This window comes from Giraffa tippelskirchi, chromosome 5, assembly GCF_054371585.1.
Source record: "Giraffa tippelskirchi isolate mGirTip1 chromosome 5, T2T-mGirTip1v1.2.pri, whole genome shotgun sequence".
Classification (NCBI taxonomy): domain Eukaryota; kingdom Metazoa; phylum Chordata; class Mammalia; order Artiodactyla; family Giraffidae; genus Giraffa; species Giraffa tippelskirchi.
In genome coordinates this window covers 28,295,492-28,316,910 of record NC_137279.1, presented here as the reverse complement: position 1 = coordinate 28,316,910, position 21,419 = coordinate 28,295,492, and the positions used below count along the sequence as shown (strand labels likewise).

At 59.0% G+C, this 21,419-nt stretch overlaps 2 protein-coding genes across 11 annotated transcripts; one reads left to right on the top strand and one right to left on the bottom strand.

Annotated features, from left to right (window-relative positions):
- Positions 1-56: 56 nt before the first annotated feature.
- SCNN1D (sodium channel epithelial 1 subunit delta) lies at positions 57-9,435 on the bottom strand. 5 transcript variants are annotated; one of them, XM_081488202.1, is made up of 14 exons: positions 9,206-9,435; positions 8,796-8,922; positions 3,759-4,294; positions 3,031-3,238; positions 2,773-2,954; positions 2,520-2,608; positions 2,284-2,447; positions 2,078-2,176; positions 1,753-1,870; positions 1,571-1,649; positions 1,437-1,494; positions 1,246-1,271; positions 1,026-1,140; positions 57-944 (listed from the first exon to the last, which is right to left on the bottom strand). In XM_081488202.1, the coding sequence occupies exons 3-14, from the start codon at positions 4,253-4,255 to the stop codon at positions 606-608; spliced, it is 1,974 nt and encodes a 657-aa protein (XP_081344328.1). In that variant the 5' UTR covers positions 4,256-4,294; positions 8,796-8,922; positions 9,206-9,435; the 3' UTR covers positions 57-605. The 5 variants fall into 5 exon arrangements, with proteins under 5 accessions (XP_081344328.1, XP_081344325.1, XP_081344327.1 ...); XM_081488199.1 differs by having other exon boundaries at positions 1,026-1,271; XM_081488201.1 differs by having other exon boundaries at positions 1,026-1,271; positions 3,031-3,154; positions 9,206-9,409.
- UBE2J2 (ubiquitin conjugating enzyme E2 J2) lies at positions 9,398-21,222 on the top strand. 6 transcript variants are annotated; one of them, XM_081488209.1, is made up of 8 exons: positions 9,398-9,727; positions 13,183-13,199; positions 13,420-13,550; positions 15,870-15,910; positions 19,277-19,379; positions 19,459-19,597; positions 19,881-19,961; positions 20,568-21,222. In XM_081488209.1, the coding sequence occupies exons 3-8, from the start codon at positions 13,420-13,422 to the stop codon at positions 20,850-20,852; spliced, it is 780 nt and encodes a 259-aa protein (XP_081344335.1). In that variant the 5' UTR covers positions 9,398-9,727; positions 13,183-13,199; the 3' UTR covers positions 20,853-21,222. The 6 variants fall into 6 exon arrangements, with proteins under 6 accessions (XP_081344335.1, XP_081344330.1, XP_081344331.1 ...); XM_081488208.1 differs by having other exon boundaries at positions 9,707-9,886; positions 13,165-13,199; XM_081488204.1 differs by lacking the exon at positions 13,183-13,199 and having other exon boundaries at positions 9,398-9,572.
- The last annotated feature ends 197 nt before the right edge of the window (positions 21,223-21,419 follow it).

The window sequence follows — 21,419 nt, the reverse complement described above, 5'->3', positions numbered from 1 at the left end:
GTTGGAGGTTTTCAGCTCACTCGGGATGGGGAGGACAGCAGAAAACACCCTAGTCACCAGGTGAAATCGTCCATTTTATTGGAAAGTGGCCCCAGGTCACTGAGTGCCTGGGCCTGGCCCTGTCCTTTCTCCCACTGGCCCCGAGCTGAGTGAGGCTCTGCCCGATGCCTGCACACACCTACATGTAGGTGCAGACAGACCTGCTGACACAGAAACATGTGGACATATGACACTGGTACCAAACACACACTCCTGTGTGGAGCGCCCCCCACACATGGGCACACACTCCTCCACTTGGGCAGATACTTCATCACGACCAGAATACGGGAATCCAGAGTGGTGGGGACACTGCCTTATTCCCTGCCTGCCCTGGGCCTCCTTGAGACCTGTGAGGCCACCACTGGGCAGGGCAGGGTGGCTTGGCTAACGAGAAGCCCTTCTGTGCTGCGTTCCTGGCGGCGAGCCACCTCCCAGCTCTGGTGCTGCTGCTTCCTGGGCCCCCAGTTTGGCTTGGTTGGCCCAGGAGGCCCCATGGGGCTGGACTGGCTCGCCCTGGGCAGTCAGGAGAGCCCACCGCTGCCACCGCTCCCAGGATCAGGCCAGGTTCAGACTGGTTCAGGTGTCAGGGGTCTCTGGGGCCCACACTTGGCTGAATTTCTCAGCCGAGACTCCTGCTGAAGCCCCGGGAGGTGAAGGCATCCGGGCCCTGGGGTGTTAGACGTTGTGCCTGCAGCCACTGGTCCACTGGCTGGCCTCTGGCTTGGAGAGGGCACCCTCGTGGCTGCCCCGGGCTGGCGCCGAGACCCGCGGAGCCAGCGGCAGCACAGCAGTAGGGTGAGGGCCATGGCATCCAACAGCAGCTCCAGCACCTCCACGACCGAGAGGACGGAGGAGCCGAACCACAGGCTCCAGAGGCTGCCCATGGCTGAGAGCAGCTGTGGCACCTGCGGGCGTTGGCAGTGGTGAGCAGAGGCCAGGGTGCTTGCCCCGCCCCCCTCCTGGCCCCGGCCCAGGAGGCAGCTCACCGAGTAGACCGGCGTCTCGTCCACCGTGCGGTAGTTGAGCTCCTGATAGAAAATGTTCACCTTGGCCAGGCTGATCCTGGGGCAGGGCGCAGGTGAGAGGGGCTGAGCCCCAGACCTGCTGGTGGAGCCCTCTATGTGGGCCCTGGAGGGCAAGGAGGGCAGGGGCAGCGGCCAGGACTTGACGGAGGCAGAAGGTGGCCATGGGTTCCGTCCGCTTGGCTCACCTAGCACAGCCAGGACCCAGTCCTGCACACACAAGACTTGCTGTGGCTGCGGCTCCTCCTGGCCCTCGGGCGCTGCAGGGTGATGTGAGGGCAGGACCGCGGGGACAGAGGCTAGTCCTGGGAGGGCTGTCTGCCCATGGTCTCCCTACTTGTCCATCCCTCACCACCACCCCCCTTGGGGACTCACAGCTGACGTGGAGGAAGGCCATCTGGAGGTCCCAGCGGAGAGCTTGTATGAAGACTCCCTGGGAGAGACACCCCCGTCATGTCCCTGTGCACTGGCCCCGGGCAGACCAGACTGAGCCCAGCACGCCTCCTCACCTGCAAGGCCGTGGGCATCGGGTGGCGCAGGGCAGCTGGTGGGTCTTCAGTTTCTGGTAGAGGCGGTGGAAGCAGTGACCTGGGGACGACAGTCACGGGTGAATCTATGAGAAGCGACCCAGGGGCGGTGGGGAGGTCTGCTGTTGGCCAAACAGGCTGGTGGGGCAGGGCAGGGAGCTCACCCCAGGCTGGGTGCCGCATGTAGCTGCAGTACTCGGCCCCCGCCGGCAGAGGGTAGAAGAAGTAGCCGCAGGAACAGGTCTCTACCATCAGCTGCTGAAAGCAGGAGACCAGGCAGGCCTAGGAGGACAGTGGGGGCTGAAGCTGGGGGTCCAGGGCAGCCGCCCCTCTCCCCGGCCCACCTGCCTCCCCTCCTTCCCACTGGCCTGTTCCCCCACCCACCACCAGCGTCCCTTAGGGTCTCCTTGCCTTAGCCTCCCCCACCTACTCCCCAGCCCCCTCCCTGGGCCCCTGCCCCACCTCCCCACCCCCTAAGCCCAGACTCACCTGCCTGGTATAGGAGGTGTTGTACAGTAGCTGCACGTCCACGGTGCCTGTGCTGTCCATGCATTGCCCATAGGGGCTCCCGAGCCGGTGCACCTCGTCCTGGGGAAAGGGGAGCTACTCAGTCCTGCTGCCTCGAACTGGAGGTCCTGCGCCACCCCCCGGGCTTGGAAACAGAGGCCGAGAGCCTGGAGGTGGAGGCAGCCCACCTCACGGATGTCGATGGTGGTCTCTGTCCCTGGCCGGATGCTGAAGCCCTGGTGCTCCAGGAAGGGCGTGTGGTCTTGCGGGTGGATCATGACCTTGATGCCGGCCTTTGTGGACAGCAGAGGGAGGTGGTCCTGCTGCTCAGCCCTGAGGACCAGGCTGATCCCTGGGGGAGGCCAGGGGTGAGGCCAGGTCGGCCCAGACACCCTGCCCGCACCCAGTCCCAGCTGGCACTCACTGTGGGTAACGCCTGGCCGTTGTGCGGCCCAGACACCTTTGAAGGTGTAGCAGCTGCCGTAGGTGGGATGGTGGGACGTCTGGAAGTGCCTGGAACCAGGGGCCATGCTCAGACAAGCACACACCCTCCACTTGTCACCCTGCTGTGTGTTGCCTGGGGTTGTGGGGAGGGGAGCACAGCTGCCTTGTCTCTGGAGGGAGCCACGGGGCCGGCAGACTACTGGATGGGGGGGGCGGACACACTGGGCACTCACTGGGCATGGCAGTCTCGGTCGTCGTAGCGGCAGGAGAAGACAAAGTGGCTGCCGTGGCTGTCCTCATGGGCAGCAGGCAGCAGGGCCAGGATGTTTATGTAGTGGAAGCGGTACCACTCCCGGGCGGCCACCACGCCGGAGGAGTAGGCCTGCTGAACACAGTCGCTGCTGGTGCTGTTACACTGTGGGGCATGGGGTCAGTGTGGGCCAACTGGCCTGCCCGAGTCCCATGCAGACCCCCCCGGGCTGGACACTCACCAGTTTGAAGCCCACTCTGTTCTGGCCATCCAAGGGTCTCAGCCTCTGGAGGCGGATCCTACGGTCCAGCTGGAAGGCAGGCTCTGGACCTGGGACCTCGGCCCCCAGGGCATCCCTGCTGTCGCTAAAGTTGAACCGATACAGGGAGTAGATGTTCTCCCGGGCAAAGTCATCCAGAACCCGCAGATGGTGGCGGGCTAAGTGTGGCCTGAGGGCAGGGTGGGTGGAGTGGGCAGAGTCAGAGCCAGGCCCCCTTAGCACGCGTACTTTGGAGAGAGCCAAGCTGGCCCCCAGGCACTGACCCCGAAGTCACAGACAGGACAGGAGCCCCCCACCCCCTGCCATCTTCAGAAGCCTAGAAGGCGGTTCTGAATTCGGAGCCGGGGCTGCAGACGGAAGTCAGACCCCTGGCCTGGCCTGCCCCCCACCCCCGGGACCCCATCCTCCTCTGGCTCATTCATAGCCCTTCCCTGTCTTTGCTCCACTGACTCCACACTGTAATGTTACCCTGCTCCCCTCTCCAGGCACCTGCTCTTCTGGAAAGCCCCTGGCTCTCCTCCCCTCCCCCTCCTGGGCTGCCTAGGTCCTGAAGGTCCCTCCAGCCTGGCACTAGTCACAGTAACACTCAGCTGACTCTTCTTGTCCTTTAGCCCTGCCCCTGAGAAGAGATGGGTTGTCCTGCTGTGACCACACCAGGGGAGGGGCCCCCAGGCTGGACCAGCCCTCACCGGTGTGGGTTCATGTCGCACAGAGTGACCGATGGGAAGAGCTTGCGCTCCGAGTGCACGGACACTGTCATGATGACCGGGTAGCGCCAGTACTGCTCGAAGAGGAGCGCGAACTGCCAGTAGAGCACGCCCAGGGCTCCTGCCAGCAGTAGCCCCCAGGAGGCAGTCTTGAGGCGGTTCTGGCTAGAGCAGACAAGGCGGATGGTGCCGTGGATAGTGGAGTTGGTGCAGAAGAAGGTGACCAGCTCTCTGTAGGAGGCATGCAGCTCTACCAGCCTCTCTCCACGTTCCTCCTTGGGCAGCGTCGGTGGGGGTGCCTGGGGGCACGTCCAGGTTCCTGGCCCCCCACCCACTGTTTGGCCCGTGCCTTCAGCCTGCATCTGAGAAGTGAGACTCAGCGGGGCTCCAGCTGCCACTTGGCCTGACCTCACCCAGGTCTCCCCACCTAGGCCATCAGTCTTCCATTCTCCATGCCTGGGAACTCCCGGAATTGTCATCTCCCTCAGCCACCAGTGGCCAAGCTTGGCTTGCTGACGCTTGAGAAAAACCCCATTGGAAGCTGGTCCATAACTTGGGACCAACTCTGTTGCCCCCCACTCCCATGGTGACAAGAGGGGCACCAGGCAGCCTCCACAGGCGTGTCTTATCATGGCCAGAGCCGAGCCTGGGTGGTGGGGCAGGGACAGCAAGGGACATAGGGTCCAGGCTGTGCCAGGCCTTGTTTGCAGGTGGCTCGAGGTTGGGTGGGTCTCTGCTGCCATCTGCCAAGTGGGGCAGGGGCCTCTGGTGAGAGGCAGCCAGGTGACCTGCTCTGAGTGGGCCTGGGGCCCAGCATTGGGGGTTGACTGGACTCTGGGCCCCAACAGCCTCCACCAACCCTCAGTGGCCAGCATGGCCACGCTGGATTGGGGCCGATGGAGCTACGCAGGTCCGGCCACATCTGGGCCAAGGGGCAGGCCTGTAGCCTGTTGGGCACTGTGGGCCTGGGCGGGGGTGTTGTCCACTGAACTGAGTCCGGGGATGCTCTGTTTGTGGGCCTCGGGCTTCCAGAAAAGTAGGCAGCAGTCTGACCAGACATGGTGGGGACCTGAGGGCCCCAGGGAGGTCGACCTGGGGCCTGCCTGGCCCTAGTCCCACCCAGAGGCTCTAGCGTCCCGGGACCTTGGTCCCTCAGTGCACAGGGCCGTGGGCCCTGACCAGGTTAGGCTGGCTAGCCCGAGACACGCAGTGAGTCACTGCCTGGGCTTCCTACGGACTTTCCAGAGTGTCCCCATCTTGTTCTGAATCATTAGGCCTCTTGCACCTAGGGTGTAGCCTCCTGGGTTCTGGCCCCTCTAGGCAACCAGGCCTGGGCTGATGCCTGGGGAGGGGGCTGAGCCAAGGAAGGGCCTGGTGTGTCTCAGCCAGCACACGCTGGCCTGGACACCCAGTGCCCACCAGCTGCATGGAGCCCAGGTAGCAGGTGGGGGTGGTCAGCCCAGGCCTCAGGTTTGTGGAGGCAGCCAGGCTGGGAGAACGTGCCAGCATGGATGCTGCTGGTGGGCCCCCTGTGGCACAGAGTGCTGCCCACACGGGTATCCCATGACCACATGGAGCCCTCACAGGGCAGCAGGACCTTCAGCCTCGTGATACAGGCGAGGGAAAAGGGCCTCTAGAAGGTTCTTTCTGACTCCAGTAACCATGTTTCCAGACTGTCCACCTCCCACCCTGGCTGGGGCTGCCAGGCAAGAGGAGGGTGGCTTCCTGAGATGGGGGCCTGGGTCCCCGACACCTCAGCCATGGCAGGAGTGGGGGTGCACCACCCCTTCACACAGTACACGCACGCACACAGCTGTGCACAGACACACACACTCCTCTCACACATAGCAAGCCCTCTGTCAGTGGGGATGCATGACAAAGGCGTGGATGGGAGCCTCTGCCCTCGCCCCGCCTGTGCCTGTGCTCCAGATGACATGGGGGACACAGCCCCTCCACCTCAAGCCGGAGCGGGGAAACCCCGGTGACGCCCCGCCCTGACAGCCCTGGTACCTCGAAGCTGCACCCTCCCTGTGCATGGGCCTCCATCCTCTGATGCTGGCGGCTGCAACAGTGGTGACTGTGGCAGTGCTGGTGGCAGTTCTAGCAGGTGACAAAGCGGACTGTGGCCCGAGGCTGGCCAAGCAGCCTCCTGTTTATAACAGGCTGGGCGTGGGGCGAGGTGGTGGGGCGGAGCCTGGCAGGGACATCCACATCTGCTCTGGTCCCGGAAGGAGAAGTCTTTGGGGCAGGGAGGGGGGTCCTTCACCACAGTGAGGCTCTCTTGCCCTTGTTCCTGAAAGTGAGGTCTGGGGGCCTGGCCCTAGCAGTGGGTGAGGGGCTCCAGGTTTTTGGAGGGCAAGGAGGGACCCCACTCTGGTAGACCCTGGGGTGCTTGGCTCCCTCCCCTGTCCACTCTCCTCCCGCCTGGCCTGGGAGAATTCTTGCTTGCCTCCACCTGCCCAAGCTCTAACCAAGGTGTTTGTGGCCAGGGGTCCCTGGGCAGGGGCCTCCACTTCCAGAACACAGATGTCCTCTGGTTCTGGCTGTCCAGCCCCTGGGACAGGCACCTACTGTGGGAATGAGTTGAGGCCTGGGTGGGCAGGTGGTGCCCACAGCTCAGCCTCCTGGGAGGCACAGACACCCTGCACCAGCCACACACCACACTCAGGGTCCAAGTCCACCACCTCACGGCTGAAATCCTCGGCCCCAGAGTGGTTGCCTGAGGCCAGACAGTGTGTGAAAGGCCGGAGAGCCCCCAGGAGGACCCACGGGGAACCCGACAGGGCTCCATGAGGCCAGAGGCCTTGCCATCCCAAATGACCAGACCTTCCGCTTGGCCCTCTGCCCCTCCCACACAGGCTCTGGGTTCCTGACAGCCCACCCCAAATGGGTCTGAGATGAGGGAGGAAGCCCCCACCCTCGCTAGGCCCTTCTGGCGGGGGCTTGGCTCTGAGGAGGGGTGAGGTCATCAGCCTCCTGCCTTTGGAAGGGGCAGATGGTGGCTGTGGACCTCTGGGAGAGGGAAGTCACGCTCAGGGAAGAGCTGGCCCTGGACTCATCTAGGCATGAGTGCGAATCACAGCTTCCTCAGTCATCAGCTGTGTGACGTTGAACAAATTACTCAACCTCTCTGAGCCCGTTTCCTCAAGCACAAAGTGCTGAGTTTCCTCTTGAGGCTCGAGACTCAGAGATGAGACCAACTGATGTCATGGGGCCAGCGTCAGAGCCCCATCTTCCTGCTTCTGAGGAGGCTGCCCCAGAGCCCACCTTTGGGAGGGCAGAGACACAGAGACTATGTCCAGTGGCAGCAAGGCCAGCAGCCCCCTCCTCCCTTTCCTGCCCGACCCCTCTCCTGCCTCCCCAGGCTCCTCCAGGCAGAAGGAACTGGCTGGGACCAGACAGGGCATCTCCAGCTCCTCACACAACAGGGGCTTGTGTGGCTGCTCCTTGACAGCTGTGTGTTGACAGAATTAGAGAAATTATTTAGGGCCCTATGTCCCCCACCCTCTCCCCAGTGAGATGGCTGGCCCCGCCTGCTGAGCATGGCCCCATTGAGCCTTCAAGTGCTGGCCTTCCCTGAAGCTAGACCTAGGGATACCAATGTGCCTCCTTCCAGACCTGGGCTCCACTTCCATACCCGTGGGTGTCTCCACCCTGAGACAGCTAAGAGTTGGCCCTGGAAGGATTCTGGTGCAGCAGCCATGAAGTCTGAGCCAATGGGCTCTGCACTTGTGCCAGATTTTGGGGGTCGGGGGTGTCCTCCCCAGCCTGGGGGGCTGGACCATCTGGAGTCCCTGCCAACTGGCAGGTAGGAGGCCTCCTCGGTGCTACTGCAGCACCTCCCTGTCCCCCAGGTGCTGACCGCAGTGTCAAGCAGGGATTTGGGCCAATACAGAGGCGGCTCCTTAAGGTAGTGGCCACTGGAAATGGGCCAAGTGTGTGATGTTGCCTGTGTAGGGCTCAGGGTCTGGCCTTGTGTCTCTCTCACACCTGTGCTTGAAACACCCAGAGCCTCAGGGAAGCCTCCCTTACATAACTCCCCTCGAGCTAAAAACAGCTGGGCCCGCCCTGCGTGGGGATGGCAGATCCCAGAGGAGGCAAGGGAGAGAAGGAAGCCTGAGATGTTTTCTGAGTGTGGCAGTAGGAGGTGGGGCCTGGGACCGCCAGTCTCCCCATGAGGAAGGAGGGCCAGGGCCAGCAAAGCTCACTCGTGGCAGGGGGAGGTAGCAGGCTGCTTCCCCCAGGCTGGCTGGCTGGTGCTGGCCTGAGGGGCGATGGGCACTTCTGTTTCTGCCCCTGGGCCTGGGCCAGCCCTGCAATGACTGCTCATATCTTGTCTGAGGTGCCCTGGGTGGGCCAGATTCGGTTGCTATCATGGCCCTCTGCCTGCCCTCTGCCAGTGGCCATGGCTGGACCCGCTGGAGCTTGGAGTCCACTGTCAATCGTCATGTGGTTAGTAACCCCATTGACTGGTGGTGTATACTGAGAGGCAGTCAGGGTTGTGGTCAAGGGTGAGACTTTGGGGTTTGAACCCCAGATCTGCCTAGCGACAGCCTCTCTGGATTGGTCCCAGCTGATGACCAAGGCCTGTCTCACAGTCAGTGCAGCGTCTGCCCTGGTACAGCCCTGTGAGGGCACACCCCAGCCCCCACTCACCAGGAAGGGTGGTGAGGAGCGTGCTGGCCTGCCCACTGCCCAGCCCTCCCTTATCCAGACTCCCACCCGTATGCCATCCTTACCTGCTCCAAAGTGTTCCCCCAGTGCTGTCCCAGAGACAGACTCTGCTCCCCAGGGACTTCTCTGGCCGCCCCCACCTCCCTGCTCTTCCTCCCCCTCCCCCAGGACCTGGGAGGGGACCGTGGGAGCAGAAAGTGAGCCTCAGTGCAGCGTCCACTGCTGCATAATGACCCTATTCATGGGCTGGGCGGAAAATTCAGTCGGGAAACAGTGCAACTCTTTTTATGAAGACAGCTCTACCCCTGGGCAGGGGCTGGGCAGGATTCCTACATCGGACCCCACCTGGCACAGGTTCCAGTGGGGCTCCTGGCTCCACCATCACTGCGGTCACACAAGGTTACCCAGGATTCGATTCTCAGGAACCCGGGTGGTTCAGTCACTGGGGACGCGGACTGCCTCCAGCGCTTCCCTGTTAAGTGGGCACAAGAACTGGGTCCTCCAGGCGGGACTGGGCCGATCCTTCGGAAGGGGGCGGTGGGAGGGTCGAGGTACCAGGAAACTTGGGCGGGGTTCATACCGGCACCTCGGGGGTTACCCTCTAACTGGGGCTGTTTTCCCGCGGAAGGCAGAGGATCATGAGAAGGGGAACGTGCAGGGTAGGGGGCCCCGGAGCCCCCCGGAGCCCTGCGGCCGCTGACAGCGGTGTGGCTGAGGGACCAACAGGAGGGCCAGCCGTGACTGATTGACCAGACCTGCCCTGAGCTCGTTCTCCGCCCCTCGGAGCTGCCTGCCAGTGCGCATGCGCCGGCTGCTTCTGCCTCCCGGGACTAAAGGCGACAGCGAGATGCAGGCGACCTTCGCCTGGCCGTCTAGAGCGGCCGCCTCAGTTAACCGCGCCCCGGAACTGGAAGCGGGGATTGCCCCGCCCCGTGGGCGGCCATCTTGGAAGCTGAGGCGGCAGCAAAAGCGGCAGCGGCGGCGGTAGCGGCTGCGGTCGGGTGGGCTCGCTCCCGGCGCGGTGCAGCTGTGCGGCGCGGGCCCCACTCTCCGCTCTCTGCTCCGGCCTCCACCACGGCGAGCCTGAGCGCGGCGGCGGCCCACGCGCGGCGACGGGGAGAGGTGAGAGCGCGCCGCGGGCCTCCGCCGGGGCCTCTTCCGCGCGTCCGCCCCGCCGGAGCCGGCCCGAGCGGGGAGCGCGGTGCCTCCGCACGGTCCGTCCTCGCCGCGTCCGCGCTCGCGGGGCCCGGCCCGGAGCTTCTGTGCGCGGAACCGAGGTCGGTTACAGCGGGGAGCCGGGGGCTCCGGGCCGGGTCGTTCTCCCTCCGGCCAACTTGGGGATTCGGGTGGCCACACGGCTGACGTCCCATGGAAAGGCTCCCGTTAGTGGCACACTTGCGGGCGCCGCCAGGACGACCCGGCGTAGAGCTTGGTTTGTAAGCGTATCTTGGGAATCGGTGTCGGGGTGGGGTGGCTGCCGTTGAGCCCGCTGCCGCTTCATCTCGATCAGTTAGGACCCCAGACCGCCTCTCAAGTCCCCCGAGCAATGAACGTCTGGAGTGGAAACAAAATTCGGGCGGTCAGACGGGGAAGCTCCATGCTGGGTGGCTGGAGAGGGCCCTAGGCCGGCTTCTCGCCTGTGCCTACCTGCTCTCCCCGTCTGCTAGTTACCTGTCCCGGTCCACCCCTGGCCAGATATACGCTTCTCGCCCCCTTCCCAGTTAATACCACTTAGCTGGTCTGTGTTTAGTTCACATCCATTCTCCAACTCACCCCAGGCCCGGGCTGGAAATGCTTAGAGAGGTCCCGGGGCAGCCCCGGGGGGAGTTAGTGAGGGCCTAAGAGTTCTCTGGGCAGTGGTCAAGGCTCTGTTTTCTCTGGGTGAGGGACCCTCGGTGTAACTTTAGGGTCTTGCTTTCTTGAAAAACCCAGCCTCTCTGCAGGTACGGTTGGATCCCAGTATCTAGAACTAGTGCTCTGTCATCTGTACATAGCCAAGCCAGCCTTTGTGCAGGTGCGGGAGTGGCAGGTGCGGTGGCCCCCATCAGCCGTGGGCCTCCATCCAACCTGTGAAGCAATCCCACTGGTGAAGGGAGAGACTTCTCTGCGAGTCCTGGGCACGGGTGTGTCATGTGCACTCTGGTGGGTCAGACCAAGGTCTCTGGGCGGAGAGAAAGGAACCAAAGGAGCCGGGCGGGCAGTGCTGAGTGAGGGGCGAGTCTGTGTCTGCATGGTACGGAGGGGACTCTTGCCAGGATGTTGGTTCAGGCTACCGGCCTTCAAGCTGTCTGCACTGAAGTTTTGTATGTGGACTGTGCTTCTTGTTTTGTTTTTTAATGTCTTCCGTAACACTTGTGCTCTGTCTGTGGGGACTTGGCCTGAGGGGACCTGAGATGCACTTCGGGGTCTGTGGAGGCACCCGATATGCACCCTGTGTGCTTGGGGAAGACGGAGAAGTTGGCTCACCTGTCATCTGGAGGGGCCTGAGAGCACTGCTCTGAGCGAGGCTGAGGGAACCCTTTCCTTTAATAAACAGAGCGGTTGAATTGTAAGTAGGCTTCTAAAGATTATGACTTCGAAAGCAAGAGGGGGAGGAAAGTTCATTTGTGAGGAGCCAGGCAGGATCTATTTTATTTGTTTTGTGTGGCTGTCCTCTAACCTTTCTGAAGCATCGAAGTTGGCCACTTAATTGAGTTCAAGCACAGGTGTGTTTGAATTACCTAGTGAATTGGTTTGTGTGTGGCAGAATGTCAGTGTGAACAGTTAAAGGAAACAAGTCCTGGGTGGTGGTCTTGCTTTTGACTTGTCATGGTGTTTGTTACTAGATGTTGCCCGTGGTGAACCACCTGGCCCTCTTGCTGTCTCTGGTTGGAACTTGGGGGTGGTGCTGGGGGAGCGCTCCCTCTCAGGCTAGACCCTAACCGGCTAGACCCTAACCACCCGCAGTGGGCACCCCAGCCAGCAGTGTCTGCTAGGGCCTGGTGGCACCTGTGCGATATGCAGCTGGGTGGCAGGAAGGCCAGCAAAGGGCAGAATGTGGAGGCACTTGACCAGGGGAGTTGGGCACTGGATTGGGCAGGGCCTTGGCGAGGCATCCACTGGTAGAGGCTGGGCTGGGGTGTGGCCACGTGGTTGGGGTGAGGAGGAGTTGGCTCAGGCTGTGGGAATGTCGGGGGCTGTGGAAGTCCGAATTGGGGGATAGAGGGCGGCCTGGGGCTGAGGACTTGGCAGATGGCAGAAGTGTTGACATTTATTTGCTCAGGTGAATTTATTTTCTGGGTGAGTCCTGAAGGTTGTGATCTGAACTGTGCGATGAGAAGGGTCAGTTGACTTCAGTGAACAGGATGGACTGAAATGGGGGGAGACCGGAAGCCAGAAGCTAGTCGGACGTCTCGTGATAGCGGATGGGCAGCGTAGTGGGCCCTGCATCGGGGGGGGTGTGGTGGGATGGGGAGAGTGGGAGCACATGGGTATCTGAGGTTTAGGGACCCCAGAGCAGGAAGCAGGGCTGGGCATGTGGAGGGACCACTGCGGCACCCTGGGGGTGCAGAGTGAGACCGCAAGCCCTGGTCATCATCTGGCGGGGGGGATGCTCTGAGGAGGATCCCATGGGCACAGGGCAGGAGTCCATAGCCTCTGATGAGACACTCTGGGCAGAGACTGATGGGAGGAAAGGTGCAAGTGAGGTGAGGAAGGTCTGGCCTGATGTGGGGAGCAGTGCCAAGTGGGTACTGGCTGGGAGGTCTGCGTGGAGGTTTGGCTGCTCACGTCCTGTGCTTTGGTGGGACAGGTTGGGAACACAGATTAGGCAGAGTGATTCCTCACTTGCTGCCCTGTCTAGTCAGCCTCCCCTCTCTTCTTTCCATCCTGTGCTGCACACCCTGTGTGTCCTCCATCTCCACTGCATTTTACACCAGTGACTTTCTTGCTTTATTTTTAGCAGCAGAACTTTTTTGCTTATGCATCTAATTTCCATCTATGAGACGTTCTAGTTTGTTAAGTAGATGGAGCTGGAGCTGTTCTGGTGTCCCTGAGAGTGGGGAGCCCGTCTTCCACTTCCCCATCCTGCCCTCCTGCCTCTGGAGCAGAGCTGAGGTGTTCCAGGTCCCCTGATCCAGGCCAGGTCTCTTCTCTTGAATGATGGCTGCTCCCTCCCTCCCATCCCAGCCTTCAGTACTGTCCTGTGCCGTCCTGTCCCTCCCGTGCCATCTTGTCTGTCCCAGTCTGTCCTAGTCATCCTCTGCTGGGCCTCCAGAGTGCCCTTTCTAATGGAAGATCTTATTTGCCTTAAGACTTGGGCCTAAAAACTTTGTGGGGTGCTGCCTGACGGCCTGGCCTCGAGTCCCTGGTTGGCCTCATTAGCTGCCATTCACAGTGCTTTGGCTCCTGCGGTGGCCCAGTGCTGGGCCCTGGACACAGCACACTTCCTCACCTTTGCCTGTCCAGCTGCTTCTGCTTCCTCTTCTGTCCTGCACGTGTGTCTGGGTCTCTCCGGAGTCCCAATCTCTCTCTCCAGTTCCAGAAAGAGGCTCTTCCTCTATTCCCTTGTTCCTCCCACCCACCTGTGGCCAATGGTAAATGTGCTGGAAAATGTTTAACAAGGAGCTCTGGGAGGAGCATGGCACCACCCAGCGTAGCGCTGGGGGAGACATGCTCATGGCAGGTAGTTGGGGCTGGCTTTAGCTCATCTCTACTCGTGACCGTCGAATTCAAGGGCTTTCTCCCTCTGAAGGTTCTTCAAGGACACAGGTAAGTCTGCAGGGTCTCTCTTAACCTTTGCATCTGACGAAGGTCACATTGGCGAAGGACCTGCTGGGACAGATGGGAAAGGAGACTCTGCAAGGCTCACGGGTGTCTGAGAGGGCGGACAAGTTGGAGCAGCCCAGGGGCCTTGATTCCGGGTGGCAGAGGTGTGGGCAGTGGGGGCTGCCTCGCTCAGTCCTGTGTCAGTGTAGACTTGTCTCTACAGATGAGCAGCAACAGCGGTAAGAGAGCACCGACGACAGCGACCCAGCGCCTGAAGCAGGACTATCTCCGGATTAAGAAAGACCCTGTGCCTTACATCTGTGCCGAGCCCCTCCCTTCCAACATCCTTGAGTGGTAAGGCTCTGCCGCTTCCTTCCCTGCACCACCTGCCACCTGGCTTCTCCCTGATGAGCTTAGGGCCAGAGGGGCCCTCTTAGCATGGGAAAGGGGTTCCTGTACTCTCATCAGGCATGAGTGGACTGTGAGGCCTGCAGATGCTCTTTGGTTGTCTTCACAATGGACAGCAACCCAGGATGTGGCGGGCTGTCTTTGAGCTCTGCACGCTGGGGCCAGAGAGAGTGTCCTTCCTAGGGGTGGCTTTGGGGCCTGCAGACTCACGCCTGTTGGAGAAGCTCCTTGTCTTGACTCTCCTTCTCTGCTCTTTGCTTCTTGATGCTGTGAGGTGGCCTGTCCTATGTTGGCAAGTTTGTGATGGGGGGTGGGGTCCTGAACCCTGCCCTGTGCCTGTGGACGTGCGTTTCATGGGAACTTGCCATGCCACAGAAGTGCTGCCCTTAGCAGGTGTGCTGGTGATTTTGTGAGAAACAATGTAGGGCTGAAACATTAAGGAACGTTTTTCCTGTTTGGAGGGTATTTAATATTTTATGTTTTGATCTTAAATACTGTAAAAAAAAATTTTAAATCTAGAGGAAAGAGATCTGAGTTTAAAAAAAGTCTTTTCCAGGTTGGACAGGTGTTCAGGGATTTTGGATCCACATTCCTTGGCTTGCAGAGAAGGGTCAGCGCTGGCAGGTGGGCAGAGGGTCTCAGGGAGTCCAGCCTTGGTGTGTGGGGGAGACATCAGTGTCACGGCAGAACTCGCCCTGCCCCCAGGATGTAGCTAGCAGATGGACAGATGGGCTCTGTGGCACTCTAGGGGACATCCTTGTCATGTGGGGGATCCTCCTGAGTAGGGGTCAGGTCCCAGGTTCTACTGTTCACTAGGAAGACCCACTACAGAGGGAGAGGCGTGGGACAGAGTCCATTGGAGACCAGATACAGGCTTCCCCTCCTTGCCACGAGCTGGGACAAGCTGTATGCTGGTGGGTTGTCCTCAAGGAAGCCCCCTTGGGACTGAGCACCAGAGATTTCAGGGGGACTGGGTCACAGGAACCTCTGCCTGGAGCCCCCCAGTATTCCAGACTCCCAGAAGGACAGCAGGCTTCCTTTCAGCACTGACCACATTTTTGCCCAAACAGTTGAGGTGCCGTTAAGGTGATGAGACCCCCTGGCATCCAGTTCCAGACACCAGCTGAGGACGGCCGTGTTGGGCCGGCTGTGTGGGCTCTTCCCAGCCGGCATGTCTGTCCCGCTGCTGGAGAAGAGAGCGCTTTTCTGGAGAGGTCTGCACTCTAGGCCTTCCTCACTCTGCTGCCCTGGGGCTGTCAGGCGCTCTCAGAGCACTGCTTGCCCGGCCCGTCATTTTTTGAATCTGACCTATCAGCCAGTAGAGAGCAGGGGTTGTCAAAGTGTCCTGGTGGGAAGTAGTGTTTGGAGAGGTGGTTACTCATGTGTGCACAGTTGTGTCTGGTCTTGTGTTTCTGGTTAGTTTTGTATTCTTTGTGCTTTTCTGTTTTCTTTGAAAATTCATAAGTTCAGGGCTTCCCTGGTGGTCCAGTGGTTAGGACTCAGCTCTCACTGCCAAGGGCCTGGATTCCATCCCTGGTCCATCAGGGAACTAAGATCCCATCAACCACACAGAGCAACCGAAAAAAATCGAGCAGTTCCAATGCTTCTTGCCATAGAGATGAAGTGTCATTTATTGTGTGGAGAGCAGAGTCCATGGGGCTGTGGTCCCTCTGTGTGAGGCCTTTGGTGACCATCACGAACTGTCCCTGTCTCTCCTGCTGGAAAATAACTGCTCTCGAGGTCGCGTCTGAGTCTTCCAGGGTGGCAGGGCCAGGGGCACAGTCTCTGCGTGTCTCCAGCTATTGCATGATATTTGGGCACACTGAAAAACATCAGATTTCAAGTACATCTCAACTATAAATTGTGAATTTTTGTTTTTTTTTTTCCCTCACACTGCATGGCATGTGAATCTTAGTTCCCTAACTAGGGATTGAAACCTGTACCCCTTGCTTTGAAAGTGCTGAGTCTTAACCTCTGGACCTCCAGGGAAGTCTCGTGAAGTGAATTTTTAAATTGTCAGTTGATGTTAATGGTCAAAGAGGGTTAGCTTTTTGCATACTGTGTTGTGGATTCAGAGGCACTTTGTAGAAAACTTGGAGGGCACAGCCTCTCTGATCCTGTTGGAGAGGCAGGGAGCTATTTAGCTGGTTGAGTTTAGTCACCTGCTGAATGTCTGTGAGTGTCTTAGTTTCGGGTGGGTCCTAAAAACCCTGGCCTTGGAGTGATGCCATCGCCAAAGCCAACTCATTTTCTCTCCTCCCTCAGGCACTATGTGGTCCGAGGCCCTGAGATGACTCCCTATGAAGGTAAGTCTTTAACTCTGAATTAGATGAACAAGAGGCAGCATCTGTGTTCCAAAGAGACCTTACCCGAGAAACTCCTTTTGTTTGTCAGTAATGCTCTTTCTGTTTTGGATGTGTGGGAGGTAGACTGCACACATTTGGAGCTTGTTCTGGTTTCCTCCAAGTCCTAGAGGTGTTTGCTCAGAGTCTGGTTTTGCTGATGTGTCTCCCGTCTTCAGGTTTGATCCCTGGGTTGGGAAGATCCCCTGGAGAAGGGAAAGGCTACCCACTCCAGTGTTCTGGCCTGGAGAATTCCATGGACTGTATGGTCCATGGGGTCGCAAAGAGTCGGACATAATTGAGCGACTTTCACTTCACTTCACTTCACCTCTCTGTCTTCAGGGACTGCTAAAGTATCAAGTTAGCTCAGCCTCCTACCTCAGTGGAGTCAGAGCTGAGAGAACAGACGGGGAAGAGTAAGGCCAGCGTGTGTGTTGTCGAGGGAAAGGAAGTCAGTTCCCGAGTGCTTGCTCTGTGCAGTGTCCTCCTGGAGCGGCACCTTGTGTTGGTGGGGTGCAAAATGTGGGGGCCCGCAGGGCTTGCCAAGGCCGAATGCTGCCACCCAGTGGCCTCCAGTGTTTGTGAATAGACCTTGGAGCTGTCAGTCAGCCAGTCTCCAGGGCTCAAGTTGAGCCTGGAGCCAGCCTCCTGGTGAAGCCGGAGCCCAGAGGAGAGCTGTGGCCAGACAGGCCACTCTCTAGGCCTGGGTCCTGACTTCTGGTGGCTGGAGCTGCCCGCTTGCTTCTTCCTGCCATGGGGTTCTGTGTGCGATTTCCCTAGAGGACTTGTGCTGCGGGGAGGAAGGGTGGGCTGGCCCACAAGCCACTCACGAGCCTTGTGGGTAGGCTGGCAGAAATGTCACTAGCCTCATGGGACTCTGCTGGCTCCGGAATCCCCTGTCCTGAGGAAACAGTGCAGAAGGCACGTGGGTGGCATCTCATTTTTACCACAGGGTATCAGGCTTGGTGATGGCTTTGCGTGGGGTTCCAGACCACAGGGCAGAAGATGGGCTGCAGGACAGCCTGTGTGGATCATACTTATCAAATACATGCTGTGTTTTTAACAAACTTGAAGAGACACTAAAAACGAGCAGTGTTCTTTCACAAGTAGGGTTATGCCTGGTTTTAAAGGGTTTTTATTCTTTATGGATTTAGTGTTTTCCATATAAGAGGGGTGTGGGGCTTGACTGCAGGAACCTCCCCATCCCCCAGCCGCTCTGACTGATGATAAAAGTCTCTTCTTCCCCAGCCCAGCCCCGTCACTCTGCTCTCCTGTGTGTCCTGCTATTCCTGGGCCTCGGGCTGGGACAGTCCACCTTCTCCTTGGGAGGGTTCCTTGGGAGGGTTCCTTCAGAGACCAGGGCTTTTTCTGCTGCCCACCTTGCCACTCTCCTCCCCCTTCTCCTTAGCACTTGTTGTGCCCCTCCTGATGCCTGTCCCCCTCCTCAGCTCAGGGCCCTGCTGTCCACAGTGCCATCCTCTAATGACTCTGCTCCATCAGGGTCTCCAAGGGACCCTCAACTGCCACACCTGACAGACAGCTCTCAGGCCTCAGTGTCTGGGCCTGTGTGGATTCTGATGCGTAGACTTTGGCTCCCTCCTCATTTGCTCCTCTGACTTTTGGGTGTTCTGACCCTTCCCTCCCAGTCTCCTTAGCCACTCTCCCATGTCCACATCTGTCTGGTTCCATGTCGGCTGCCCGCTGACCCCATCTTTGCTCTGAGCTCTGTCAGTGCCGCGCCAGACCTGTGAGGCTCACAGTTGAAGTGGGCTTCCTGACACACGAGTGTTGATTTGTGTCTAGAGGTTTTATTTTATTCCTTTAAAACCCTAGGAGAGTGTTCTGTAGATGCGCACGGGCTTATTCTAAAAATTAGTTCTCAAACTTACAATGAAAGATGAGGGACTCAGAGAAGCTAAAATGGTTTTTTTTAAATCATAAAGTGGAAGTAGTCATTGTGCCTGCTTCTGAGACTCGTGGTGGTGTCGTGTTGACTGGATGGTGTGCTGGCCCTGGAGGAGGTGCGGGTTCAGCTCCCCGACAGTGGGTCGGGGTCAGCACTGCCGTGGCTCTTGGTGTGCTTCTCCTAGGCCTCCCTCCTCCGGAGCCAGGCGCTCTCAGTGGTGTCTATCCTAGGGCTTGGCCGGGACACTTGGAATGAAGCCAGAGGAGAGACCCCTCCCTCTCACTGCCCCACCCCACACCCCCCGGCCTCTCACACCCTCAGATGCACCATCTCCCAGGCCTGTGACAGATGCTCTGCGGTGGAGAGTGGGCATCTGGGTGCTGGGAGAACTGCAGGCCCTACTCGTGGCTCTGGCCCAGCCCCTCAGTGTGTGTGACTGCATGCGGAGGCCTTCCTGCCAGGGGCCAGCGGCTGCAGGTGCTGCTGACAGTCCTCTCTGGATTGGCCGGGCAGGTTGGCCGCCCACCCCTCCCCGCCCCCACTAAGTGGTCTCCAGTAATGTGGTCTCCACTAATGTGCGTGGGTGCTCCTGCTCCTCCAGGCCGAGCACCTGTTTCCATCTCCTGCGCTTTCTCCTGTTTGACTTTTCTCAGTGCTCTTGGAGCGGGTGTGCTCCAGCGTCGTCTCTAGAGTTAATCCCTCGCCGGCTGGCTTGTCTATATGCAGAGCTGGCCTCAGGTGGCACTTGCCCGTCACCCCCCCAACACCATCACTCTTCTGCTTCTATCACTCTTTCACCATGGGAGAGTGCCCCAGGCAGTCAGAGAGTTGGGCAGAGACCTGTGGAGCTGGGGACCAGCAGGGAGCCCCAGTGGGAAGATGGCAGCTCCCTCAAGCCTCATCATACATGCACACATGTGCATGTCGCTGGAAGTCCTGTCAAGTGATGTTCTCCTGCCTTGCCAGTCTGGGTGGGCCCGAGGCTCTCCAGGGGAGGGAGCAGCTCACAGGGCTCAGGGAGGGGTAGGGGTCAGCGTTTCATTGTTTACTCATTTTTAGGGGGAGAATGATGGCGATTCACCTGTTGCTCGGTGTGGTTTGGTGGAGAATGGGAGGCAAGAGGTGCAAGAATGAGGGGACCAGAATATGAGGGTGGGGCCAGTGAGGAGCCTGTGTAGATTCTGTCTTGATGCTCTGCTCTCGGGAAGAGAAGCATGCGATGGAGGAAGAGGGGCTTGCGGTCGGCATGGGGTGAGGTGGGTGGTAAGGCCTCTCTAGGTTGGTGGTCGTGAGCTGCAGTGAGATGGCTAGCAAGACGTGTGTTCCAGGGCGGGTGGGCAGGAGTAGGGTGGGCAGGAGACTGAGGACTGTGAGGGCTGCGCCCACCGTGGCGATGACAAGGCTGCTTCTCTCTTCTGTTGCAGGTGGCTATTATCACGGAAAACTAATTTTTCCCAGAGAATTTCCTTTTAAACCTCCTAGTATTTATATGATAACTCCCAATGGAAGATTTAAGTGCAATACAAGGTAAGGCGTCCCTGTGTGCTTGGATGTGGGACTGGGGTCCTGAGCAACCTGTGCCCCGTTGACTGGGTCCCTTTTTCAGGCTATGTCTTTCTATCACGGATTTCCACCCAGACACGTGGAACCCGGCCTGGTCCGTCTCCACCATCCTGACGGGGCTCCTGAGCTTTATGGTGGAGAAGGGCCCCACCCTGGGCAGCATCGAGACATCGGACTTCACGGTGAGCTTGGGGCGGGTGGGGAGGATGCTTGGTCTCCTCAGCCCAGTTAGGACAGGGACTCCTCTGTTATTAGTTGGCATCAAGTCTAAGATCAGCTGATGATACAGAAAGGTAAAAACAGCCTTGGGAGACTCCAGGTCAGTCTGTCCTGAGGAGCACGCTTGTGGACTGCTTTCCACAACATGAAGACACCAGTCGCTCAGCTGTCACTTAGTCTGTTTCTGGAACATGAAGGAACTGAAATTAGCCATCAGGCTGACATTTTCCTTCTCTTTCTTCCTAGAAAAGACAACTGGCTGCACAAAGTTTAGTGTTTAATTTAAAAGACAAAGTGTTTTGTGAATTATTTCCTGAAGTTGTGGAGGTAAGAAAGTGAAAGTTTGCCATCGGTTTTGCTTTCCCCGTCAGGAACACTTTGATTCTATTTTTTCCAAGAGAATGTATTCCTGTGTGTTCTTGTGCTACAAACATGGAGAGGGGAACTGAGATGCAAACAGGCAGGTGCTGCAGACCTGCCCCTCTCCTTGGGGCACCTCGGGGCTGGAGGGTGAGTCGGAGATGGGGGCAGGTCAGGGAAAGGGTGGTGGGCCTGCTGAGGTCACGGGTGGCCAGGAGTGAGGGGCGGACATACTCCCTGGTCTTGGTGCCAGAGCAGAGAATGTGGCTGTGAGCAGGGGAGGCTGGGCCACATGGAGGTTGGGGCCCTGGTGGGTCAGAGCAGCTCGGACCTGGCTCAGTCCCAGTCCCCGAGGCACAGGCATGGTGATTCTGGCTGTTGCCATGGGCCCTTGTGTCTGTTAGACAGGATTAGCAGCAGCTCAGCCTTCAAGGGCAGTTGTCAGGATGAAGTGTGTGCAGCCGGTGACCACTGACCCTCCAGGGTCTCCGTGGTATACCACAGTCCCCTTCTAGACCCTGAAGGAACTGGCTTGTTTAGACCAACCCTTGTTTCCTACTGTTTTTCTCTTAGGAAATTAAGCAAAAACAGAAAGCACAAGATGAACTCAGTAGCAGACCCCAGGCTCTCCCCTTACCGGACGTGGTTCCAGATGGGGAGACGCACCATGGCCAGCACGGGCTCCCGCTCCTCAATGGGCACGCGCCGGGAGCCGGGCCACACCTGGCGGGGCTCCAGCAGGCCAACCGGCACCATGGACTCCTGGGCGGGGCCCTGGCGAACTTGTTTGTTATAGTTGGGTTTGCGGCCTTCGCCTACACGGTCAAGTACGTGCTGAGAAGCATAGCGCAGGAGTGAGCCGCCACCACGACCAGCAGAGGGGTCGGACACGCAGGACGCTGGGCCCAAGCTCGACGCGGGCTGGCTGGACGTGCCGCTGAGCACAGGGCAGGCTTGGCTGACTCCTGGGGTTAGCTTTTTAAAAACCTTTAAAAGGAAAACAAGAACCAAAGTGTGTAGTTTGGATTTGGAGGAAACGTGAGATCCCCAGCCCCCACGCTCGCCCTGGCGTCCAGCAGGGGCTGCGGGGCTCCATGTCCACAAGGAGGCCTCATGCTTTGGTTTTATAGCTTATTTCCCGTATTGTCTTTTGGACCTGTTTTAGTAACCTGTTTTTCATTTTATTAGATTTGGTCACTTAAAAATATAAAACTCGATGCCTCTCCAACACTCTGCGTGCGTTCTTAGTGCAGAACTCTGACCCGGCAGGCAGGGCCGGGGCCTGGCAGGTGGCCAAGGGTGGGTCAGGGGGTGTGCGCTCTGTCTGACCTTAGTGTTCAAGACATGCTTGTGTTCACTAGAAGTAAGCAGGTTTCTCTTGGGGAAGCACACGGGCTGTTGTGCTGAAGTTGAAAATCTGCTTTC